General features: G+C 45.2%; 1 protein-coding gene across 3 annotated transcripts in view; it reads right to left on the reverse strand.

Annotated features, from left to right (window-relative positions):
• Window positions 1–20,495, reverse strand: part of LOC121080882 (phospholipid-transporting ATPase ID-like) — an 86,578-nt gene that overhangs the window by 42,609 nt on the left and 23,474 nt on the right. For all 3 annotated transcript variants that reach the window (XM_040579205.1, XM_040579207.1, XM_040579206.1), the window contains exons 3-5: window positions 13,221–13,279; window positions 3,066–3,179; window positions 718–816 (exon numbers count right to left, since the gene is read on the reverse strand). In XM_040579205.1, coding sequence (XP_040435139.1) covers window positions 718–816; window positions 3,066–3,179; window positions 13,221–13,279 — 272 coding nt within the window. The remainder of the gene's footprint in view (window positions 1–717; window positions 817–3,065; window positions 3,180–13,220; window positions 13,280–20,495) is intronic.

Genomic DNA, 20,495 nt, shown 5'->3' on the forward strand with positions numbered 1-20,495 from the left:
TCACTTTGCACAGTCCTGACTCAGCTGGTGTTGGTCCTGTCCATCACAGTTTTGTAAACACTAGGGAAATCCATTCCTCTGGTCTGATATGGAAAGCGGTTGCAGGTGTTCTGGCATTGCTCCCTGGGAGAGCACCTCATCACCTCTTACCTGCCTACTTTGCAAAGTTGCACCGAGCCTCCACAGAGCATTGGAATTATTATAATAATGAGAGAAAATCAGATGCTAAACTCAGATCTGACACTACCCTGTGAAGTCAATGGGACTTTGACCATTAGCTCTGACAGGAGCAGACTGGGGCCAAAGCTGGGCAAGTTTGAAAAACCACACATGGGTTTAATGCTTACCTCCTACAAAATGTTTTTCCCACCTACATTGCAGCTAGATGGCAGAGGATGAGTTCTCTAGTGCGGAAGCCTAAGAACAGAATTTTGTGTATGTGTCCAGAGGTATCTGTCAGTGACCATATTTTCAGACACACTGAGCAATTTCAGGGAACATTAATGGAGCTTCTGGGCTGCTCAGCAATTTGGAAATTCGAGCTCATTTTTAGGTAATGAACTATAGTTTTGGGGGGTCTAATCTCTAATCCCATTTTGGCCACAGAACAGGTCTCCAGCTGCCTGCCACTGGCTGTGTTTTAGTGGTTTGCTTTAGCCATTGTGCCAAAGAATCATGGGCAAACTCCAAAGTATAGGTCAGCAATACAGATCTTACAAAGTCATCGATGGCATCCTTGACTCCTGATACAGCCAGCACCAGCACAAGGGGCACCACTGTTGTAAACCAGGCCAGTGAGGAAATCTGAGGAATCAGCTGTAGGAAGAAAAGACCCGAGCTGAGAAATTTCCTGTCAGTTCAGCAAACAGATGGAAGCAAAAAACTGTTTTCTCTGGAAGTTGCAGACATTTTTCTATGATTTCTATGATGCCTGAATACAGCATGAAGACAGAAATGCAGCTCTATCCCTTACACATGACCCCATAAAGGTGGGAGAGCCAGGGAACCCATGCTTTGCTTACAAAACAAGCTGTAATTTAGGTTATAAATATGGAACTGTTGGGTTGCTCTTTCTTGTTGGTTGTAAAATTAGGATTGCAAAGTCCCCAGTGGATTTCTTCGGAGGCAGTGGCATGGGCAAGCCTGTTGTGAGAGACCCAGAGCTATCTCAGCAGAGACTGCTGTGCAGAGCCTTCAAATGCTTCTGGTTTTTGTTTCAGTAACTTTTCACATTTTGCTGAAGTAAACTTCATATCAATACACAATGCACAGCTGTTGCCAGGGCTGACCGGGCTCTTCCAAGATCAACAGAGTAATCTCCCCGGCCTAAACATCTTTAACAGTGAAAGGACCCAAGAGCTGAAGGTGACCCTGTTGTGCATTCAGTGAGGCAGAGATGGATGTGATACCAGCATCAGTGTGTCCATCAGATTGGATTTGGGCAGCGTCAACTCCATGTGCATCATGAAGCTGACATTTATGCCACTAAGTCAGCTGCTTAAGGGTGCTGCTCTTTGGGACTGGTCCTTCCACTGCACTGTCACAACCCAGGTCCTACAGGCACCACCAAATCCAGCTAGCAGGAATGATGTTCAGGGGCAAGCACAGTACCACTCAGCTGTGGAGGCTGCAGGGACATGTAACTGCTGCCTTGACACCTAACTGAGAATATATATGTCCTACTGGGCTGTGCCAAAGAAGGAGGGGGTGGGGGGGAGTGCAGACTCCCCACAGCCTACCCATCACATCCGCTCCAGATACTGGAAGAGATACTCCCAGTGCTACAGGGATGGAGTGAGTGGGCAGAAGAGGGAGAAAAATTAAACAGAGGAGTATGTAAATATAAAAGACTAATGGCTGCCCTTGCCCTCTTCAGTTTACCTTTGTGCAGGCAGCAGAAAAAGCTGTGTGCTTTTTTGTATACAGTCACTCCTAGATGGTTCAGCAAAAGACGCAGCAGAATAATTTAAGGCAAATAGTTTGAAATACTATGAATTTGATATACAAACAGCTAGAGTGCAGTACAATACAGGAACAGTGCTGTCAGCTTAGCTGAAAAGGCACTTTCACTAATTTCTTGAAAAATATACAGGGGCTGGAATTTCCCAAATTCATTCCCTGTAAATAAGCAAAAAATCTTGTATGTAGTTTGCTACAGGCCCAAGAAAATTTTGCCCATGCTTTTTTGAGCTGACATTTACAAAAGGGGTTTTGAAAAAGGTACTTTTGCAAACTTGTGTGCACTGAAATGGTCAAATTTAAAATATCATACTTGAAAAATAACAAAAAATATCCCCCTTTCTTGGTAATGTGCATTCCGGTATGACTCAGCAACATCAGAGTACACTGCATTTATCCATATTGTATCAAAGTGCAAAAGGGCAGAAATCCTGATACCAGTTTCTCCAGTGTGTTTAGCTTTCCAACAGAGTAGTATTACCAACAGCAATGGGCAAAGTGCAGCTCCATACCATTATGAGCCACAGGGTTTAATAGTGTTGCCAGTGTCTGGCAGGATCCATATTAGACACCTTCCTTACCCTGCTGAGCAGGGAGCAGCAATATTCAGCTTTGTTCGAACTAGCTCCAACCTTGAGCCTTCCTGATGTTAACTCCTTCCTTCCCAGGGAAAGAGTAGAGATTACAATTTTTTTTTTCTTCTTGCTATTTTCTTTGAGACTGCCAATGGAATTTGCCTTTAAACCTATAGATAAGAGACAACTTCCTTTTGTACTACAGGAGGAAAAATTAATGCAGATCTGAGGATAGCCAGGAGAACTCTGATTTAGACACAAAGGGGTACTAGAACAGGTCATGAAAAAGGTACAGAGTTCGCTGAAAACTTTAATTAAATTTTCTCCTTCATTTAGTTCAAACCCTCATAACCAAATGTAAGAGAGGAAATTGCTTTTCTTTTCTGCTCTGCTTTCTATTACTTTAAGGTTTTACTAAGATGCTAACTCACAACAGGGATATAGCTTGCACTTTATTACAACTATCAATACATAAACAAGCTCTGACAATAGAAAACATGCTCTGCTAGAAACAGCCCAGTGAATTCATACCTGCAAAATCAGCAAGAAAAGAAAGTAAGCATTGGCTATTCGCTGAAACTGTTCAAACAGGTTGAGAGGCAGGAAAGTGAAGAAGTTGTATTTCGATGTTTTAATTGAATTGTTCTGTAGGGAAAAAAAAAAAGGAAAATAAACAGGTTTGGTAAAACAGGAAACAAAATTACAGCACGACCCATTTCAACTCTGTTTTTACTTGCTTATATTTAGCAATAGCATTGTTTCCAAGAGCAGCTCAAAAAACATTTCCTTTCCCCCACACAATCCAATCATGCCGAGTCTGGATAAACAGACAGAATTCCTCTCGGAACTGGTGAAAACATGATGCTCAGTTTATGTCAGTGCAACTGCAGGTAGATACAGGTATATGTACTTGCTCACAGAGAGACACATTTTTCCCTTATTAATAATGTTCTTACTTAGACAATGCACAAATAGAATTAAAAACTGTAACCAGAACACAACAATTTTGTGGGTACCATCTACAAAGCAGTGTTAGGAAATACCCGCTAGGTCAGTTGTCAATAACTTGTCTGAGATTTGGAAGCACCATTTGGCTGGACAACCCCACAGAAGCTATAGGTCCTCCCAGGAGCAGAACATGTTACTATTATTTTCAGCTGATTCAGCACAGCAACTTGGAGACGTAGCTTGTTTCTATTCCACAAAGATCACTTGAATGTGGGGTTGTGTAAACAGCCACTAATAAAAGATCTTACCATTTCAGTAAGCAAGTTGCAGTTTTGTTCCCTGTTTCCAGTTTCTTTTTCTAATTGCAGATGTTCCCTCCAGCCACAAGCCATGGCTCCTCCCCATCTGTCTTCTTCAGATCACAAAAAAGACCAAAGCTCGGGATCACAGAACTGGGTATTTTCTTCCCTGAAGATCAGAGCACTCTGGTCCAGTTCTTGCCACCTGATAATCAGGCTCAATCCATCACACCAAGCCCATAAATGTGGGCTGCCCCTTCAGCTTTTAGGTGTACCAGATCCTCTTTTCATATGAAGTTCATTAAGCTCTTACCCAGGTTTAGTCCTGGAAGCATGCATGCCATCTGTTGCCAGTATATCTAAAATTTCCCCCCGAGAAGCTCTCCAGAAGATGCCTATTAACCACCTGCCAGGGACCCTAAGGTGTGACAGTACAAGGAGGCAGATATTATGCAGTGACCCTTCATTCGGTAATAGATTTGCTGGTTTGACCAAAGAGAAAATGGTGATAGTAGTATTGTGATAGCCTTTAGATACTGCTAAGCTGGTGGGAAGACAGGACCCACTAAGTATGAATCACAGCCCACTTCCAATCCATGCATTCATCAGGGATCTCAACATTTAAACTGACACACATCAGCATGTTTCCACCATTAAGATGATTATTTAAGATCACCACTGTAAAGTGTGTATGGGGAAAACGATTCCATTTTAGGCAGTTGCTGGGTTTTGCTATGCGCAGCCACAAAGTACAACATTCTTCAGCATTAACTTCATGTTTTACCTCTTGTACAAGCCAAAGAATAAGTCTCTGAAAGAGCAGAGATGGAAACGCCCTTTATGGAAGAGCTAGCCAAATCCTCTAGCAAGAAAAGATGTTTATCAGTGATCACCATATGAACAATATTGCCTGTCTCCTGGCATCATGGAGCCATCTCCGGGTGTGGTTAACTCTGCATGTGAACTAAATGTCATGACGCATAGTTTGATTTGGTTTATTTCAAAATTCTTCACCACGGGATACATGTGCTGCACACAGGCTCCGGAGACACTGCTGAAACAGAAACGATGGAATACTGGCATCCTTTGCAAACCCAACATACAGAGAACTAAACTGTTGAGAAGTCTGTGTCCAGCAGACAGAGTCTGGCAGATTTTTAAATAAAAGCTAGATCTAAAGATGCTACCTGCCACTAATCTGAAAAAAAGTATCACTGACACTTTAAAAAAGAGCAGACAGTAGCTGCAGGAAAAAAATAAGTACAGGGGACCCGACCTTTCTGCGTCAACAGATTTGAGAGGGTCACACAGAACATGGGAAAAACTACTCAGTAAACACTCATATAAAGTTTATAGATCTTTGTCTGCAAAAATCTCAGAGCGGGATAAGAAAAGAATGGGAGTGGTTTCTTTCAATTCCTGCCTTCTATTTCTGTCCATTAATTACGTCAGGAAAACCACTGAATGAACCAGAGCCATTCATTTTGTTTCCTATTGCCATTAGACATGGTAAAAACCTCAGACATAACAGCTTTCAAATGCTCAACTGCAGGAATATGGACATCCAATATTTTCTCTGTAGTAGTTCAGGATTGTGACATTGTTTGACACACACTGTCTTTTGGGAGGCTGGGACACTACGAACCTCAGGATAAGGACAGGGAATATTATAGCAGATCCCATTATTCTAGAATCCATAATTAAAGTGAAGCACCAGAAAAAAAAGACGTCCTCATAATCACTATGAACATTTCTAATTCAACAAGTAACTTGTTCGTGGCCCTGAGGGGCTAAAGGAGTATCAATATTAAATGATAAAAGCAAACTGGGGAAAACTTCAGCCTTTCCTATTCAAAGCTCTGCACTCCTGCATCATGGATACAGTAGAAGCTCTGTCTAAGATAGCATTTATGTTTTCATGCAATACACCAGGGCTGCCTGCTTTGACAGCTTGGGCTCTTGGCTGATTACAGAGAAACCTCAGTTGGCCTCTGCTCTTGATTTTATCCTACTCTGTGATGCTTACCACCATTGCACCCTTTTGCTACTTTACAGCTGTACCAGAACCTGGCTCTGGGGTGGCAGGGGTACCACGAGAATCTGCGGCACTCAGTGTGTTAAACATTCCATATGCAGCCATCACCTTATAAGCAATGCCTCTCATGCATCACCTGCCTTACCTCCCTCATGTTCTGCCTTCAGTGAGGGAGACTCCCATAAGGGAAAAGTGACAGAGAGGAAATATCTTTGAAGCAGCAATTAAGAGACCTTAGCAGAACTTCTGATTCTCCTACAGATTTATAAAAATCGAACATCTAAGAAAAGCAGCATTATGAGGCAAACACAAAAACGGGAGTTGGGAGCTTTACACTTACTCCCAGATCTGCCTTAGACTTCTGGTTGACCGTGGGCAGCCCTTGCACACGCCTGTGTCCTAAACGAGCAGGCTTGGGCGCTGTTACCCACTGTCAGCCTCAAGCTCCACAGATGCAAAGTTTGACACCAGAGCAGTGCGGTCTGTGGGTGAGGGATTATTCTCATCTGCTCTTTTCAGGGGCTAGATTCACACCTCCTGGAGGTGTGACTCCACCAAAATACTGCCCCTAAGAATAGTGCTCATTGCGCCACAGTTACACAAGTCCAGATATGGCGAATGAGCTGTGACTTTGGGGGTGTTTTCAGAAGCCTGCCTGTGACGTCCGACCACGGGCAAAACTCAGCAGATGGTCCCTACCTTTGTTCACTGAGCAAACAAATCATCTCCTCACCATACGAGTCACTGGAAATAAGAGACACTCTGCTTTTGTGGCTAGATTACAGGGGCTAAAGGGTGACACCCAGAAAAGGCAGCGTATGGCAAGGTATTGACCAACTGAGTTTATATCACTGGCTTAGTGACATTTTAGTTTCTAGTAGCTGGACAACCTGGCCCAAAGCAAATTTTAGCAAAACACTGGCGATCCTGCAGGAAAACTGGCAATTTCACCTGTGTAGCATAAGGTACAGGCTGATGAAGCAGCTGAGAAGCAGAAACAGCTTCCCCAGGTCCTTTGATAAAGCCTTGCAAGGAGGCGGTGGGAGTGCGGTTCAATGGCACTTTATTTAACTGCAGCAATGCAATTTGAAAGGACACACAAGATGCCATATGCAGAAATGTGACAATAGGGCTGTGAATGTGCTCAAGGACACGTTTAATAAACTCATGTAACTCATGTTCATCTGCTCCCTGTAAAGATCTCGTCCTGACTCCCAGAGGTAAAGGGCTGGCCAAACACCAGAAATACAAAGATCTTTATACAACCCACAAGCCTCTTTTTTTTTTTTTTCCTTTCTTTCTTTTTTTTTTTTCCTTTTCTTTTTAACAGCTTTGGGAATTTCTTACATATGTAACCCCTCAACCCCCTCTTGGCAGCAATAATGAAGTGAATTCCAGGATCCCATCACATGTTGGGTATTCCAGGAAAATCTCTAGGAAAATGTGGTCACTGGTTGTGTTTTCCTATGCTGTTCCTTCTGCCTGGTATCATCCCGTTACAGAGCAGTTAATCATCGCTGTGGTCAGTGTCCTCATCATGTTGGTGCAGAGGTGGCATGGCTTGATGACCTCATGCCATTGCTCACAGACAGGCCAAGAAGGGGATCTAAAGGTCTTGTCTCTTTGTTATCTCCTTCAACTACACTGCCTTCTCTTCCCATTCAGCTCAGTGCCTGAAGCTGCTGCCAGGCAGGAAGAAGTGAAGGGGAGGGCAGAGCACTGCTGAGTGGTGGCAGACTCCAAACCAATGCACCCTGTTCACTAAGGTCTCACACAACTACGGTAGGTTTTTTGTCTCCATAAAGTTTAAGCTACTATGAAGAGTGGAGGAGGTCCAGAGGAGTCTATGGACTTCACTGCAGCTCATGCCTGGCACAGCTCAACATTTCCGTGCTGGTCAGGGCCCTAATTATGCCTTAAGGGTCTTGACCTCACCTGGCATCTTCATCCACACCCACTGTCCAGGGCTCAGGATCTCATTTAAACCCAGCCAAGGGCCTTCAGTCCTTGTCTGAGGTACGTTATAGGAGTAGCAGTCTCCAGTCTGACATCTGTCCTAGTTTCCCAGATGGACCTATCCAGCTCTGTCTCCTGGATTACCTTGGACATATGGTACAGTCTTGTCTTCAGCCCTGCCTCCCGCCACCCCTGAACTGGGCTCACTAGATAGACCCTGGACCTGGTTCCTAGATAGACCCTGGGCCTGGCTCACTGCCTCACCTTGTCTCAGATAGTCAGGATTGTCCCCCTTACTACCATCCTGCCCTGTCCCCCGCAACCAGATGCTGCAGGATTGCACCCTGGTCAATGAGGGCATTGCCTGGGCTGGGGCCACCCTCAGCTCCCAGCTTGTCTTCTCTCATAGGGCAGCCCTGCTCTGCCTGCTCCCTGACAGTGCCTCGGCCGATCTTTGGAGGAATCCAGCTAACACATTTCTAAATGCAGAAAGAGCAGTGCAGGTGGCTGCTGTAGCTATTCCTTCAGTGGTTACTCAGACCGCTTTTCACATGATCAGACAGCACTCCCTTCAGCCTTGAGTGTGATGAACACTGGGAAGCATTTGCAGGTTGAGATGGGAAGAGAGGACAGTCGTTGCTACCATCCTGACCACACTGACAGGTCACTGAGGCTAACCCACCAGGCATCCTTTACAGATTGAAGCATACAAACGGAGGAGGTAGAGCAGAGTCTGAGCCCACTACGAGACCTCCTTCTCCCTGATTAAATTTCAGAGACAAGAACCCAGCTGCTGATCCAGCCCAAGGCAGTGTGCATTGGCCATAGGAAGTTATATACATCCCTCCTATTTCACTAGGGAGTTCATCAGGTGACCAGGGAAGATAAAAGCAGAGTCCAAGCAGCCCCCTCACTGCTGGTTCTGCAGAAAGGATGCTGGTTTGACCCTAGATCCTGATCCAAGATGAAATTTGTCATTGACTCATGGGCCCTGCATTTCCTCTCCTATTGTCTGAAAGCCAATTTCAAAGTTGTTTTTGCAGCCCTTTGTGACGTCCCAGTGCAGCTGTGCTAAATTGCAATATGAAAGTGAAGAAATAAAAGGGATTTGGGATCAGAGTGGACATTAAAGGACTTCAGAAGATACTTTCTTCTTCAGAGCATTGATAGACAAAGAGCCCATCACAGTTGACCTACATGGGGCAGTCGCCGCCGCAGCTGTGCTGAGGACAGTGCAGCCAGACTGGGGACAGGGCAGCCAGATTGAACTGCCTCAGAAAAGAACCTTCATTAAAGCCCTTAAACTTGCTCGATCACCTCTGGCACCCTGCTTTTCACTTTGTTCTAGTCTTTACACAGGCAAATCTCTTACTGAAGTCAGGAAGGATCTTCCTGTCTGCAGTGTGAAAAAACCACAGGATTAGGACTTGAATTTTCATTTTTACTGACCTATATTGAGTCCATTTTTGTGCTGCACTAAGTGCCTTCACATGCCACCCATTCACACTTGGTTTCTGAGTCATTCCTAACTAATTTTGTGAGCTGGTGGGTAGTACGTACCTTCACACTTAACCCTTCCAGTAAAAAGCACAGCATTTTGTTTTAAAGTTTGTTTTATTTTCCCAAGCTACTGCGTTCTTGCTGTGCAGGATAAGGCCAAGGATGTCTGGCATTGCATCAGTTTGAGAGATCTTGTTCCAGCCTCAGTCCTCACACTTAACTCCAAATAAATCCTGACCTACTCAAGCACTGCCACTGCTTGAAGATGCTGCCCTTGACCACAGGCACCTCTTATTATTTAATCACAGCAAAAATCATCAGAAGTCATGTAAGAGGCTTTTTTAGATAAGAGACACTTCCCTTGTCCCCCTCTCAGTCTGTGCTGCCTCTGTTCACAGAGGAAAGAGACCACCCCGATCTTCCAGCCTACTGCGTGACACATCTCGTCTGTCCATGAGGCGCATTCAGTTCTTCCTCTGAAACCACCCCTCGGCCTCACCATGAAGCTTCTGTGTTAAGGGGATTTCCACTGCGTGCAGCTCCTACCCGCCCCTTACCCTCACCTGGCCCTGCCAGCCCAGCCCCCGCCACTGCCCAGCCCTCCTGCCCGGCAGGTGCCTGGCTCAAAAGGCTCCATGGCTGGAGCAGCGTGGCAGGGACACACTGCAGCTTGGCCTCTTGCATGTTTTGTGGTGAGCTCTGGGAGGGAGTTTGCTCTCTGAAGTCTCCTGCAAGTCCGAGTGTGATGGATCTGGACGTGCCCTTGCACGCACTGGCGGACATGGCTTTCCACAGCGCAGCATCAGGTTCCTGCAAAGCTGGTTTGAGTGTATTCAGGAGTCTTGCTTCATACCAGGAGGGCCAACTTCCAGCAGCTGCCAGAGCTGATGTCAGACTCCACACACAATAGTTCTCAAGTCTTTCTCAGCTCCTCAGTTCTCCCTTCACAGGTACCCTGCAGACTTTGCACCGGGAAGGGACAATAACCGCCAGCTATTCAGGGACAACACACCCACCTCTGATTGTACTTTCCCACTTCCCTGTTCTCTCTGAGACTAAATGAGGACAAAGCATCTGTGTACCTTTGATCTATGCCTACATAACAGAAACTCTCTTTTTAGTGAAAGGCTCAAACCTTCACACCAGCTGCGGCAATGCAGCCTAGCCACAGCAGTAAGGCAATACACTGAGCCTCTGTCTGTGTTTCCCTTTCTTTTCCTTACTGGCCTTTCTCTGCAACTGCCTCACCCTAAAGAAACATTTACTGCCTCACCTAGCTTTGTTACAAGAACCTGTTCTATAGGTTTTATGGCTAACATGGATGGCCTTAAGTTACTAAGTAAAGTAAACCTCACTCCTGTGGCTTTCACTGTCTAAAATACTTTCTAAGCTTTGTTAAGTTGCTGGGTTTCCTTCTAGTTTCTGCCGAACGTCCCTCTTATCTGGCTGAAATAACTGTTGGTGCAGCCTTCCCTGCACCTTGGAAGAAGACAAGACTTGCGTGGGAGGACAAGGACTAGTGCTCCTCACTGTGGGACCGAGAGCTGAAGGACAGATGTTCTCCTCCTGGCTCTATAGAGAAGACTCAAAAACCACCATGTGGCTCCCACGTCCCCAAGAGCTGAGTGCCACAGTGAAGCTGTGGCACTTAAAACAATGAAGACAGTCCAAACACTTCCGTTGTTTGCTTGTACATAGATCAAATTAAATACCTGAGGCTGAAAGACATGTCGAGGGAGAACTGTGGCTGCAAGAGAGAGAAATTACTCTGTCCAGAAAATGGCAACATGCTGAGAGATGGCTGAGACTAATAGCTGCTGTGCCTGAGCACCCCAGGGCAGGCTCTGGGATTTGGACAGTCTTGGTCCCCATGGTCCACATCCTAGTGCTTAGCAGTGCAGCTCCACTGAATGTGAGGAATGGACCCAGATTTGACCCTTGCAGCAGACTACAGGACTGGAAGAGCTAACTTTCAGGAGCATCATGCATACGTTGATGGGAGACTATCCCTTTTAGGCATCTCCAGCCGTCTACAGCATGGGATCTGAAGTAATTTATGAGCAAGGTTAGTCCTCTTCATAAACCATGGTATTACGGGTTTAATAAATTGAACTTTTGCCAGGACTTATTGGAAATAAGCAGCCCCAGACAAGACGTGCAGCCCCGTACAGTTAGGGGAGTGCTTGTATCACCACCTAAAGTCTTTTAGTGCCTCACCACCCACTCACACCTTCAAGGCTTGGCTCTTTCTAGATGGTCTTCTAGATTTCCTAAGCCTCAGTCTACACTGGACTCTAGAAATTACGAGCCACAGCTGACTAAAATGAGGGGTAGGATTAATGAAACTCACTGCCAGGTTTCAACATATTACATTAGGCTGGCTTTTTGGCTGCCTCCACTTTCACACCTAATCAACGGACTCTTATGGAAACACTCCAGAGCTCTCACAGTCCTCTCCTTAATTTTGGTTATTTGCAAATCCTTGGGCATATAAGCAATCAGCTGGGAAGCAGCGACATGCAATGTCAGCCTCATGAATGGCTTTTTGCAGAAATAGGCTTAGAACCAGAAGAGGTGCTTATTGTCCCTACCCTGACATCATTGTACGTCTCCCTCCTGCTTTCTGGTCCTGCTGCTGCATGTAGTCTACATTGCAATAATTCAAGGAAAGATTACAAATCAATACATAGTGGCAACACCCACCCTAATATGCTACTGGCAGGTTCTGTGCAAATCAAATGCACTTTCCCCGTCTCAAATCACCAGGCTTAATAAGTCATTTATGCTGCATAGTCTTTTACATACATTAACTACAATGCCTTTCATATTCAGGACACATGCAGCAGCTCTGGACCCAGGAAGTCTCTAACCTCTGTTTGGTTTATGGATGAAAGGTGACCACTGAAAACCACCCAGTTCATGTTGCCAGCAGATCAGGTCCATGAAGATCTTTAGTCAAAGCTGTTGACAAGTCAGACTTTCTCTATCGTGGGAAATTACAGTGTTCTGAAATGCTGAGGTTTTTTTCAGTTCTTACCGAGAAAATACTTGTGATGTTCCTAAACCAAAACATGATTTAAAGGAACTCCTGAGTAAAACTGAAGGTTGAATTTCACCCATGGAATTCAAACATGCAGAGGACAAAACCTCAGAAAATTAATTTCCATATTAGTTGGCAGCTGCAAACACTTTGAAAGAATGCAGCTTCAGGATCACCTCACGGAGGAGATGATCCCACAGCCAAGGCAGTGTCTTGACCACAGTACAGGTCTAGCGGCTGAGCTATCCCTCCTCTGCACCCAACGCTGGCAGATGGTCTTCAAGCTGTGGAAATCAAGTTGCCCAGGGGGCTTCCTGGCATTGCAGCCTGGCAGACCTGGGTCACAGCCAGCCTGTGTCAAGGAGCTCCTTGGAGTCACAGATTTCATGGCACAGTGTGAACCTAAGTAGGCCATTAAGGAGTTGGAAATAAAGCTGGCAGGAAGCCACAAAGGCCAGATTCAAAACCTTCCTGCCAGAGAGGATTTCACTGCAAGGGCTGAGGAACTGACACATTTCCTTTCATGTTTTACTTTAAATGGAGACACGTTTCCAACAGAAAACTCCCCCCAGGTTCTGTTACTGAAAGGCCTTGGAGCCTGATCCTGGAAACAATTTGACTCATAAATAATTTTCTGGAAGTGTGCAAAGTCACCGTGTTATGCTCTTCCAGAATTAGATCTCCTTCAGCTGCCCCTTTGCAGGTTTGACTCCAAAGGCAGAGCTCCCTGTGGTTGACTCAGCAAGGAACCATCTCTGGTGGTTCATCTGACACACGTTTGCCTTGTTTGCAGAGTCATAACTAGCGTGCAGTCGTGTCACCTCCTTGAAACAACATTCAAGACGTGAAGCAGATGCAGCTACATCTGTGACTACATCTGCATGAAATAACATACGCTGGTTACTTACAGCATATTCGAACTGCAGATTGAAATCTCGGTTGTTTGCTTGAAGTTGTCTCTCTTCCTCTGCAAAGAAGAGGAAACACATCAGATGTGATTGAAGGTAAGCAGTCTATACAGATATGAACAAAACATCAGAAAATGCAAGCAGAGCTGCCAAAAGGTAATGTCACCAGGAATCTGCTCTGGGCTAATCACTCCATGTCAGGGAATTGAAGAGGCTGGTGACATCGACAGAGCAGCACTGTGCACCAATGCCATAGCACTGTATGCCCATACTCCAGGTCTCCTCTATCCACAACCCACTGCAATGCCAGCACTGATTTTACAGGTTGTTCAGCTTTTGCTGGGTAAGAACTACCACTTAACTGGCGGTGCTTACTATTCCTGCTTTGCTCCATCTCTTCCTCCTGAAGTGTCTGGAGCTGTTACCATCAATTTACTGTTAGTGCCTTTCCTCCAGTACAAGTGCATCTCCTACCATCATTCCACGGATTGGACATCACCATCATAGCTGTCATGAAATCAAAAACTACTGGAAGGGATTTCAAAAGGTCATCAAATCTATTGTCTACCTCAAGACAGGTTCATGCCTATCACTCCCAACAAATGTCCTAGAAAGCTCCAGTGATGGCTGTTCTTCAGACTGCCTGTTCCAGGACCACAGTGTCCTTCCCCACGGTGTGGGGGGGTCCCATTATCTAATCTCTGATCAAAGGTGCTCTTCTACTCCCCCTCAGCTCCTTCTGCTACTTGCCAAGGACGCAGAGCACAGACAAGTTCATTATGTATTAAAGGCTGTTATGCCTTACTGTAGTCTTCTCTGCCCAAGGGTAAGCAATTCCAGTTTCTTCAGTCACTTCTCATGGGTCAGTCTGTCAGAAGTAGCATCTCTCTTGCTGCTTTCCAGTGGGTTCCCCAGTTAGTTCACCTCATTCTGGAGTGCAATGATCAAAAGGGGCCATAGTTGTAGCTAAGGACTTATCAAAGCTGACTGGAGCACAAGGGACACTACTCCTATCTTGTGAACAATGCATATTTGGCATGGGAATTCACCTAGAAGTAATTTAAAATAATATCCCTATGCACCACTAGCACACAAATGATAGCATTCCAGAATATGATGCATTGTAGCAGATCCTTTCTGGCAGAACCGATGCCTCATCACACAATGCAAATCTTTCGTCCTTGCTGAACTGCATCCAAGTTTTTTCAGACTATTTCTCCAACTAGTTAATTCTAATCCTATCTTTCAGTGTGCTTGTAGCTCCTGCCAGCATGGGGCCATTCACAGATGTACTAAGTGTGTTCTTTATTCAGCCAGCCAAGATGTAGAAGAAAATGTTGAATACCAGACTCAGAATACATCCCCAATGAGTCTCTCAAGTTTCATAATCAGTCACTGATAACTACTGTCAGTGTATTTTTTTCGGAAAAGTCAGGCACTCACTGTACGGTGATTTTAACTCAAGCATATATATCCGGTTCACTTGTAGAAAAGCCTCAAGTGACAGTCAAGATACATGACGGCTATCTAAGGTTTTTTTTTCACTAGCCCTCTGGCTACCATTAATACAGAATTGCGTTTGGTTTGATGCAGTTTTTCAGGACTGCTGACTGTTAATCATCTCTTGCCCACACACACACTTCTAGTTACTTTGAAGTGGTTTGTTGGATTGTTTTAAACTTCACCCAAGAGGTGAAGCCAATATATCTGTAATTGCTCAGCTTTTCTTTTCCCTCTGTTTCAAGACAGATGTAATGCCTTCTCTCTTCACAGTCTTCCGAACTTTGCCTGTTTGTGCACCAGAAACTCTCAAAGGCAGCATTACTGCAGGCCATGCTCTACCTTACCTACCCAAACCATTCCCTCTGTGTTCCCCCCTCTCCTCTGTTTCTGGCATCTATTATGTTAGATGTCTAAAGAAAAACAAAAACAAATCCCAGATTTCTTAACATTATTTGCTAGGCTCTTTTTCACTGAGTGGCAGACATAAACTGTCTTTGATCTGTGTCTTACTAGAAGAGTTACAGAGCCCTAGAGACCCCAACTCTTACAGAACAACTTTTATTGCCCTTTATGTCCTGAATATCTTTTTCTCACTTTGAGCCTTTGCCACACAGTTTGTGCTAGATAAACCAAGTTGCTTTGCACCTTCTAGAAGCGTCCTTCCTCTGCTTGAATTGAATGAGGAGCTTGTGATTTCACCATTTCACTCACCCTTCTGAGTCTTTCCCTGAAAGATGGTAACTTATGCCTGTGCTCTTAATATTAATTATGTGAGGAAACCACTGCTCTGCTTAATTCTCCCTCCACCCCAGATTTCCTTTCCGTGAGATCTCAGTTAATAGTTCTTCATATTTACTGAAGATATCCTTCTTGAAGTCCATTTAAAACACTTTGCTATTGTCACACACATCATACCATCATTTCATAATCATTCCTGTTTACACTCCCTTCTACTTTCCCAGGACCAGCCAGCTCCTCCTTGTTGGAGGGCATCAGTTCTGGAACAGCCTCCTCTCTAGCTCCAAAAAATTATCCATCTCTGCACTAAAATGCTGTGCCAGCTTAACAGGTCATGTTCCCATATGCTCCTTTCCAACTCTTACTCTGCATAGCTAGAATTCTTCATTTACCAGCATGTCCTGCCTCCTAGAAAACTTCCCCACCCCCCACCCCCCCGAAAAATTGCCCCTCTTGGTTTGCTATGGGTAGCATTAGTCAGAGATCTGCAATTTGTTCATCTCTTTCTTCATGCTGGATCTCAGAGCACACAGACATACAAGGAAAACTCTGTTACCCTTCCAGAATAAGCTTTATTCTTTTCTATTAATATTCCAGCCTCATGAGTTATCCCAGCATGTGTCTATTACACCTATTAAATGATGTGCTAAGACATTTAGTTCTTCCTGTTTATTCAATCTTGCATTAGCAAGCATCTAAGCTATTCAGTGCATTGAACCGCTATCCTTCCTCCTCTCCCTCCAATAACCCTATAAATAACACAGCTTCTCTAATTTTTAAGCCCTTTTTCAGATCACCGTTTTTATTTTTTTATTCCGTGGGCTGTTTTCATCAAGCCCTCTAATTGCTAATATAAAGCTATTGTTAGCAGGTAAATGTGCTTTTCCCTTTCTTCAGGCACATCTAGCAGTGTCAGGCATTTTCAAATCAGCTCCCATCTGCCCCAACTGAGTGATTCAGACCAACCACAGAGGCTTCATTCAAGACTCTCAAAGTGTTTAATCCTTCACTGCTTTCCTTGGACACATTTTTCTCATAATTCACAATGGGGAGAAAAATGTACAGAGAGATCAGAGCAACTTGTCCAGTGTTCCAGAGGAAAACAGAAGCAGAGCTCAAGACAACCAGGCTTGCAGGGCTTCAACAATCGTGTTATGTGTCCCTTCAGGAATTTTCCTGAGAGCAACCAGTATTATCAAAGCAGATGAAAGATGAAGCTATTTGTTAAAAACTGAACTTCCAAATACTCGCACGTTTCCTCCCATACAGTAAATGCTGTTGTTATCCCCTCCCCAGAGGCTGTAAATCTAGTCCTGCAATAAGTGCCACAGAAAAGATAAACAGTTTTAATGTAAATAGGAATACATGACAAAGCTTGAAAACATACTGGGCTTCAGAGGCACGCTCACAGAGCCTGTGCTGGTGCTGGGAAGGGGAACTGGCAGGCAGAGGCAGAGCTGTCTGTACGCGTGCTGTGTGCTTACATGGAGCAGCACAAGCAAGCCAAAGACCCTGAAACGAAAGGCTGAACACTCACAGGGGACAACATTGCCCAATGCTGCTCTCAGCCAGTAGGTCTGCCCAGCTGCCTCACCAGAAGGAGCTACGGAAACACATGATGGACAGAGAGGCATGAAGATACCCAGAACCACTGATCTGGGCTGGAGCCCTCCGGGTATCCCTTCCCCTGCAAGCACATGAGACACAGGGCACATGGCAGAGCCTCAGCATCACACAGCAGCCCCTGAGCAGCTCTAAAGCCCTCAGTGACCTTCTGTTTTTCATAGGCAGGGGATGCTGTGAGGGGACTGCACACATAAACAGAAATCCAAGGGCTGCTGGCAGCGCATGGAGATGTCAGGTGCTTCTTTGCTCTTCCCAGGGCTCACTGGGGGAGTGAGGAACCATGTGAGGAACCATTCCCCTCCCTCAGCCTGTCCTGAAGCGGCACTGGACACATGCATTTGAATTCAAAGATCTCAAATGCTCCTGGAAAGAAACCACACATGTACCTGCTCCAGTGAAGAAAGGAGCCTGGCTTCTCACCACAGTGAGGGATGCACTCTCCAAGAGGAATGGCTTTTATGTGAGACACACAAAGAGCTGCAAGCAGCTTAGGGAAGGAGCAGAAACATGAAACAATGGGGTGTGAAACAACAGCAAATGAAACTCATTTAAGGCATTGCCCTCCTGTGACTGATCGTGTGGTACCTAAGGGCAGGTTTTCTAGGACAACCTGCTTCTGAAGGCCCCAGGAAGCTATGAACCCGGTTCAAAACTGCATGGAGTCTCTGGCCTGCCATAGCCATCCGTCCCTCCCAGAGGCAATGTCCCTTAAGGCCAAAATACATGGCAAAGTTCTAGTGGCAAGATTTTAATTTTCCTTACTGGATAATAGCCAATACCTCTGGCTAAAGCAAGAACAACCACAACAAATGGCAAAGGGTGCCTCGTCCAACACTAACAAGCAGAACTTTCTGTCCTCTAGCTGCACCAAAGGAGAACCACCATCGACCACATGCACAGGGCAACACTGCCTCAGTGGTTTTGTTTTTACCAACAGAGGATTGTGAGGTCTTGCTGACGTGCCTCCTAAACCAGCAGTTCCCAACTATCACAGACCAGACAACTCTTACTTGTTTCTGGAACTGTTTGGACAGAAATGAAGCCTCTTGGATGATCACAAGAACCAAAAAGTTAGAGAAAGTCAAGCATTACACCAGCTTTGCCTGGAAACCACAGCTCAGGGTATTTTGGTTGTAGATCCAAGCATGCATGTCTTATCATGCCCCATTGATTCTGAAAGCATTGACAAAAAAGGGAGGGGAAACCTGAAGGGTTATCAGCTGAGCAGCTTTGTATTTCTTGAAACTTTTTTATATCTCTGAGAAGCTCAAACTTTTTGCTTCTGTAAACTGCAGTCACAAATCACTGGAAAGAAGGAATGCGATTTGTCCTCCCAGTTATCATTTCACTGCCACTGAAAACTATTTTAAATTATTCATCAGTGGAAACTCGGCGTACATAAATATGGCTCAGTGCCCAGTTCTTGGTCTAACCACTGAGACCAAGTCACTGGGAAAGTGGCTGTTTTCTCAGGCAGACAGATTTAGGAGCTAAACCACAGAATAACATCTGTGTTTAATAAAATTAAACCCATGCCAAAAATCAGCTATAAATGTAACTGGCCAGCCCACCAGCACTCTCCATTTAGGATTGCTGCACGGAAAAGTCCTGCAAAAGGTTAGATTCAAGATCTGGTCAGACAGCCTGGAAATTTGTTTCTGGTTCACGCTAAGGAGCATGTGCCAAGAGCAATGCTTTCAACAAGCTGTCGGAAAAGTTTTGTAGATACTGGGTCTTGTGGCTCCAAGAAACAGGAGGTTAAGATCTGCCTGGTTTTGCCAAGTCCTATACAAACTAGGCTCTGACATCTCACGCATGAAACAAACACAGTCCAATTAGGGGAGTGCCGGTGTAACTAAGCCTGACAACAGAACTGAGACAACATAAACTCTTAAAAATAATAATTTCTACTCCACCCTTTAAACAAATGACCTCAAGAGCACAAACGTTGCCCTGAACCATCTACAAAAAGTGGCAACCAGGAGCTGGACTCATCTCCCCAGCTTCCCTTTCAGAGTGGTTCTTTGGAAAGAACCTTCCCAATACCTGGTTGTGAAAGCTGTAGCACATTTGTTCTGCTCCCAAGGGCACATATCTGACCTTCCTGAGACTGCAGTTCGGGTCTCTCCTGCAACAGGCTGTAAGCAGTCTCAGAAGACCTCCACCACTCACAACAGATTTTTTGTTTTTTATCTCATGATGTGCCTCCTTTCACCTCCTCCTGTCCCATCTCCCTCTTATTTTTGTTCACTCTGCTTTTGGATGGCTCATCATACCTGTATGACCCTAGCTTTTGGTATCACCTCTCAACAGTGACACAAGTGCCACCTCACATCCAGCACCCAGGAGATCACCTGCCTCTTCACAGCCGAGAAATCCTAGCGCTTTTTTCCATTCTTTGCTGGACTGGTGGTATTCCCTGTGCACAAGTAACTGAAACCTACCACGGTGCATTTAGCACCTCTGTCCTCCCCTCAAAAAAGAGAATTGCAGTGTCCGTTGAAAGGCAACTCCATGGGAAAGGGCAAATCATTCTATAGTGTATTAGGCAACCAAAATTGCTGCTTCTAGGTAGGTTATTATACAAACTAATAGCTAAAATCTCCTTGCACCTTGAAGCAGTAACTGCTCTGTTTTGCAGTCATGAGAGATGAAGGAACCATGCAACACGTTCCTCGATTTGCAGGTGCTGTAGATGGGTATAGTCCCTACCGGTGGGTTAAAGACAACAGGATTATTTTTTGTAGCAGCGATATCAAAGGATTTCACATTCACAATAAAGCAGTGTCTTGCTGGGATCAGAGATGCACCGAGCAAACTCTACCCAAAACCGAAGCCAGGAATCTTCACCCAAAAAGCTCAACATTTAACATGGATCAGAGGATATGTGGGTGGAGGGAAGAGTCATACGACAGGTCTGAGGTTCACACCAGTTAAATCTCTATTTCATAGACAGTCTGGGACACGACAAAAGCTGAACCCTCATTACTTGAGTGTCAACCCAATGCTGTAACCTGCCTGGTGCTGGCGTGCCTGCTGCTCTGTGGCACAAAACCAAAGCCCATCCCTGTCCTGAACCACAGCCAGAGCCTGGCAGGGTGCAGCAAGCATGGCTGGGGCAGGAGGAGCAGTGAGAACCCTGTGCGATGGAAACAGGGAAAGGGAAGGTCACAGCCAAGCCCGGCTTGAAGCAGGAACATGCCCCGCTGGCTAGCAAACAAATGTGGGTTTTATTATTGACTCAAAGGAGGGGCTCTGCAGGGCTCCATGTTACAAAACCACACGTTTTCAAGGTGTAGATGCCCTCTCTTCTATGGAGGCTTTCTGGCTGCTGTGGCCAGGGAGGATTTATGCTGGCAATCGCATGCATTTTCATCTCTGAAATGGAGTAGCTTGTACTGAGTGTGA

Source organism: Falco naumanni, chromosome Z (genome assembly GCF_017639655.2).
Source record: "Falco naumanni isolate bFalNau1 chromosome Z, bFalNau1.pat, whole genome shotgun sequence".
In the NCBI taxonomy this organism is placed as follows: domain Eukaryota; kingdom Metazoa; phylum Chordata; class Aves; order Falconiformes; family Falconidae; genus Falco; species Falco naumanni.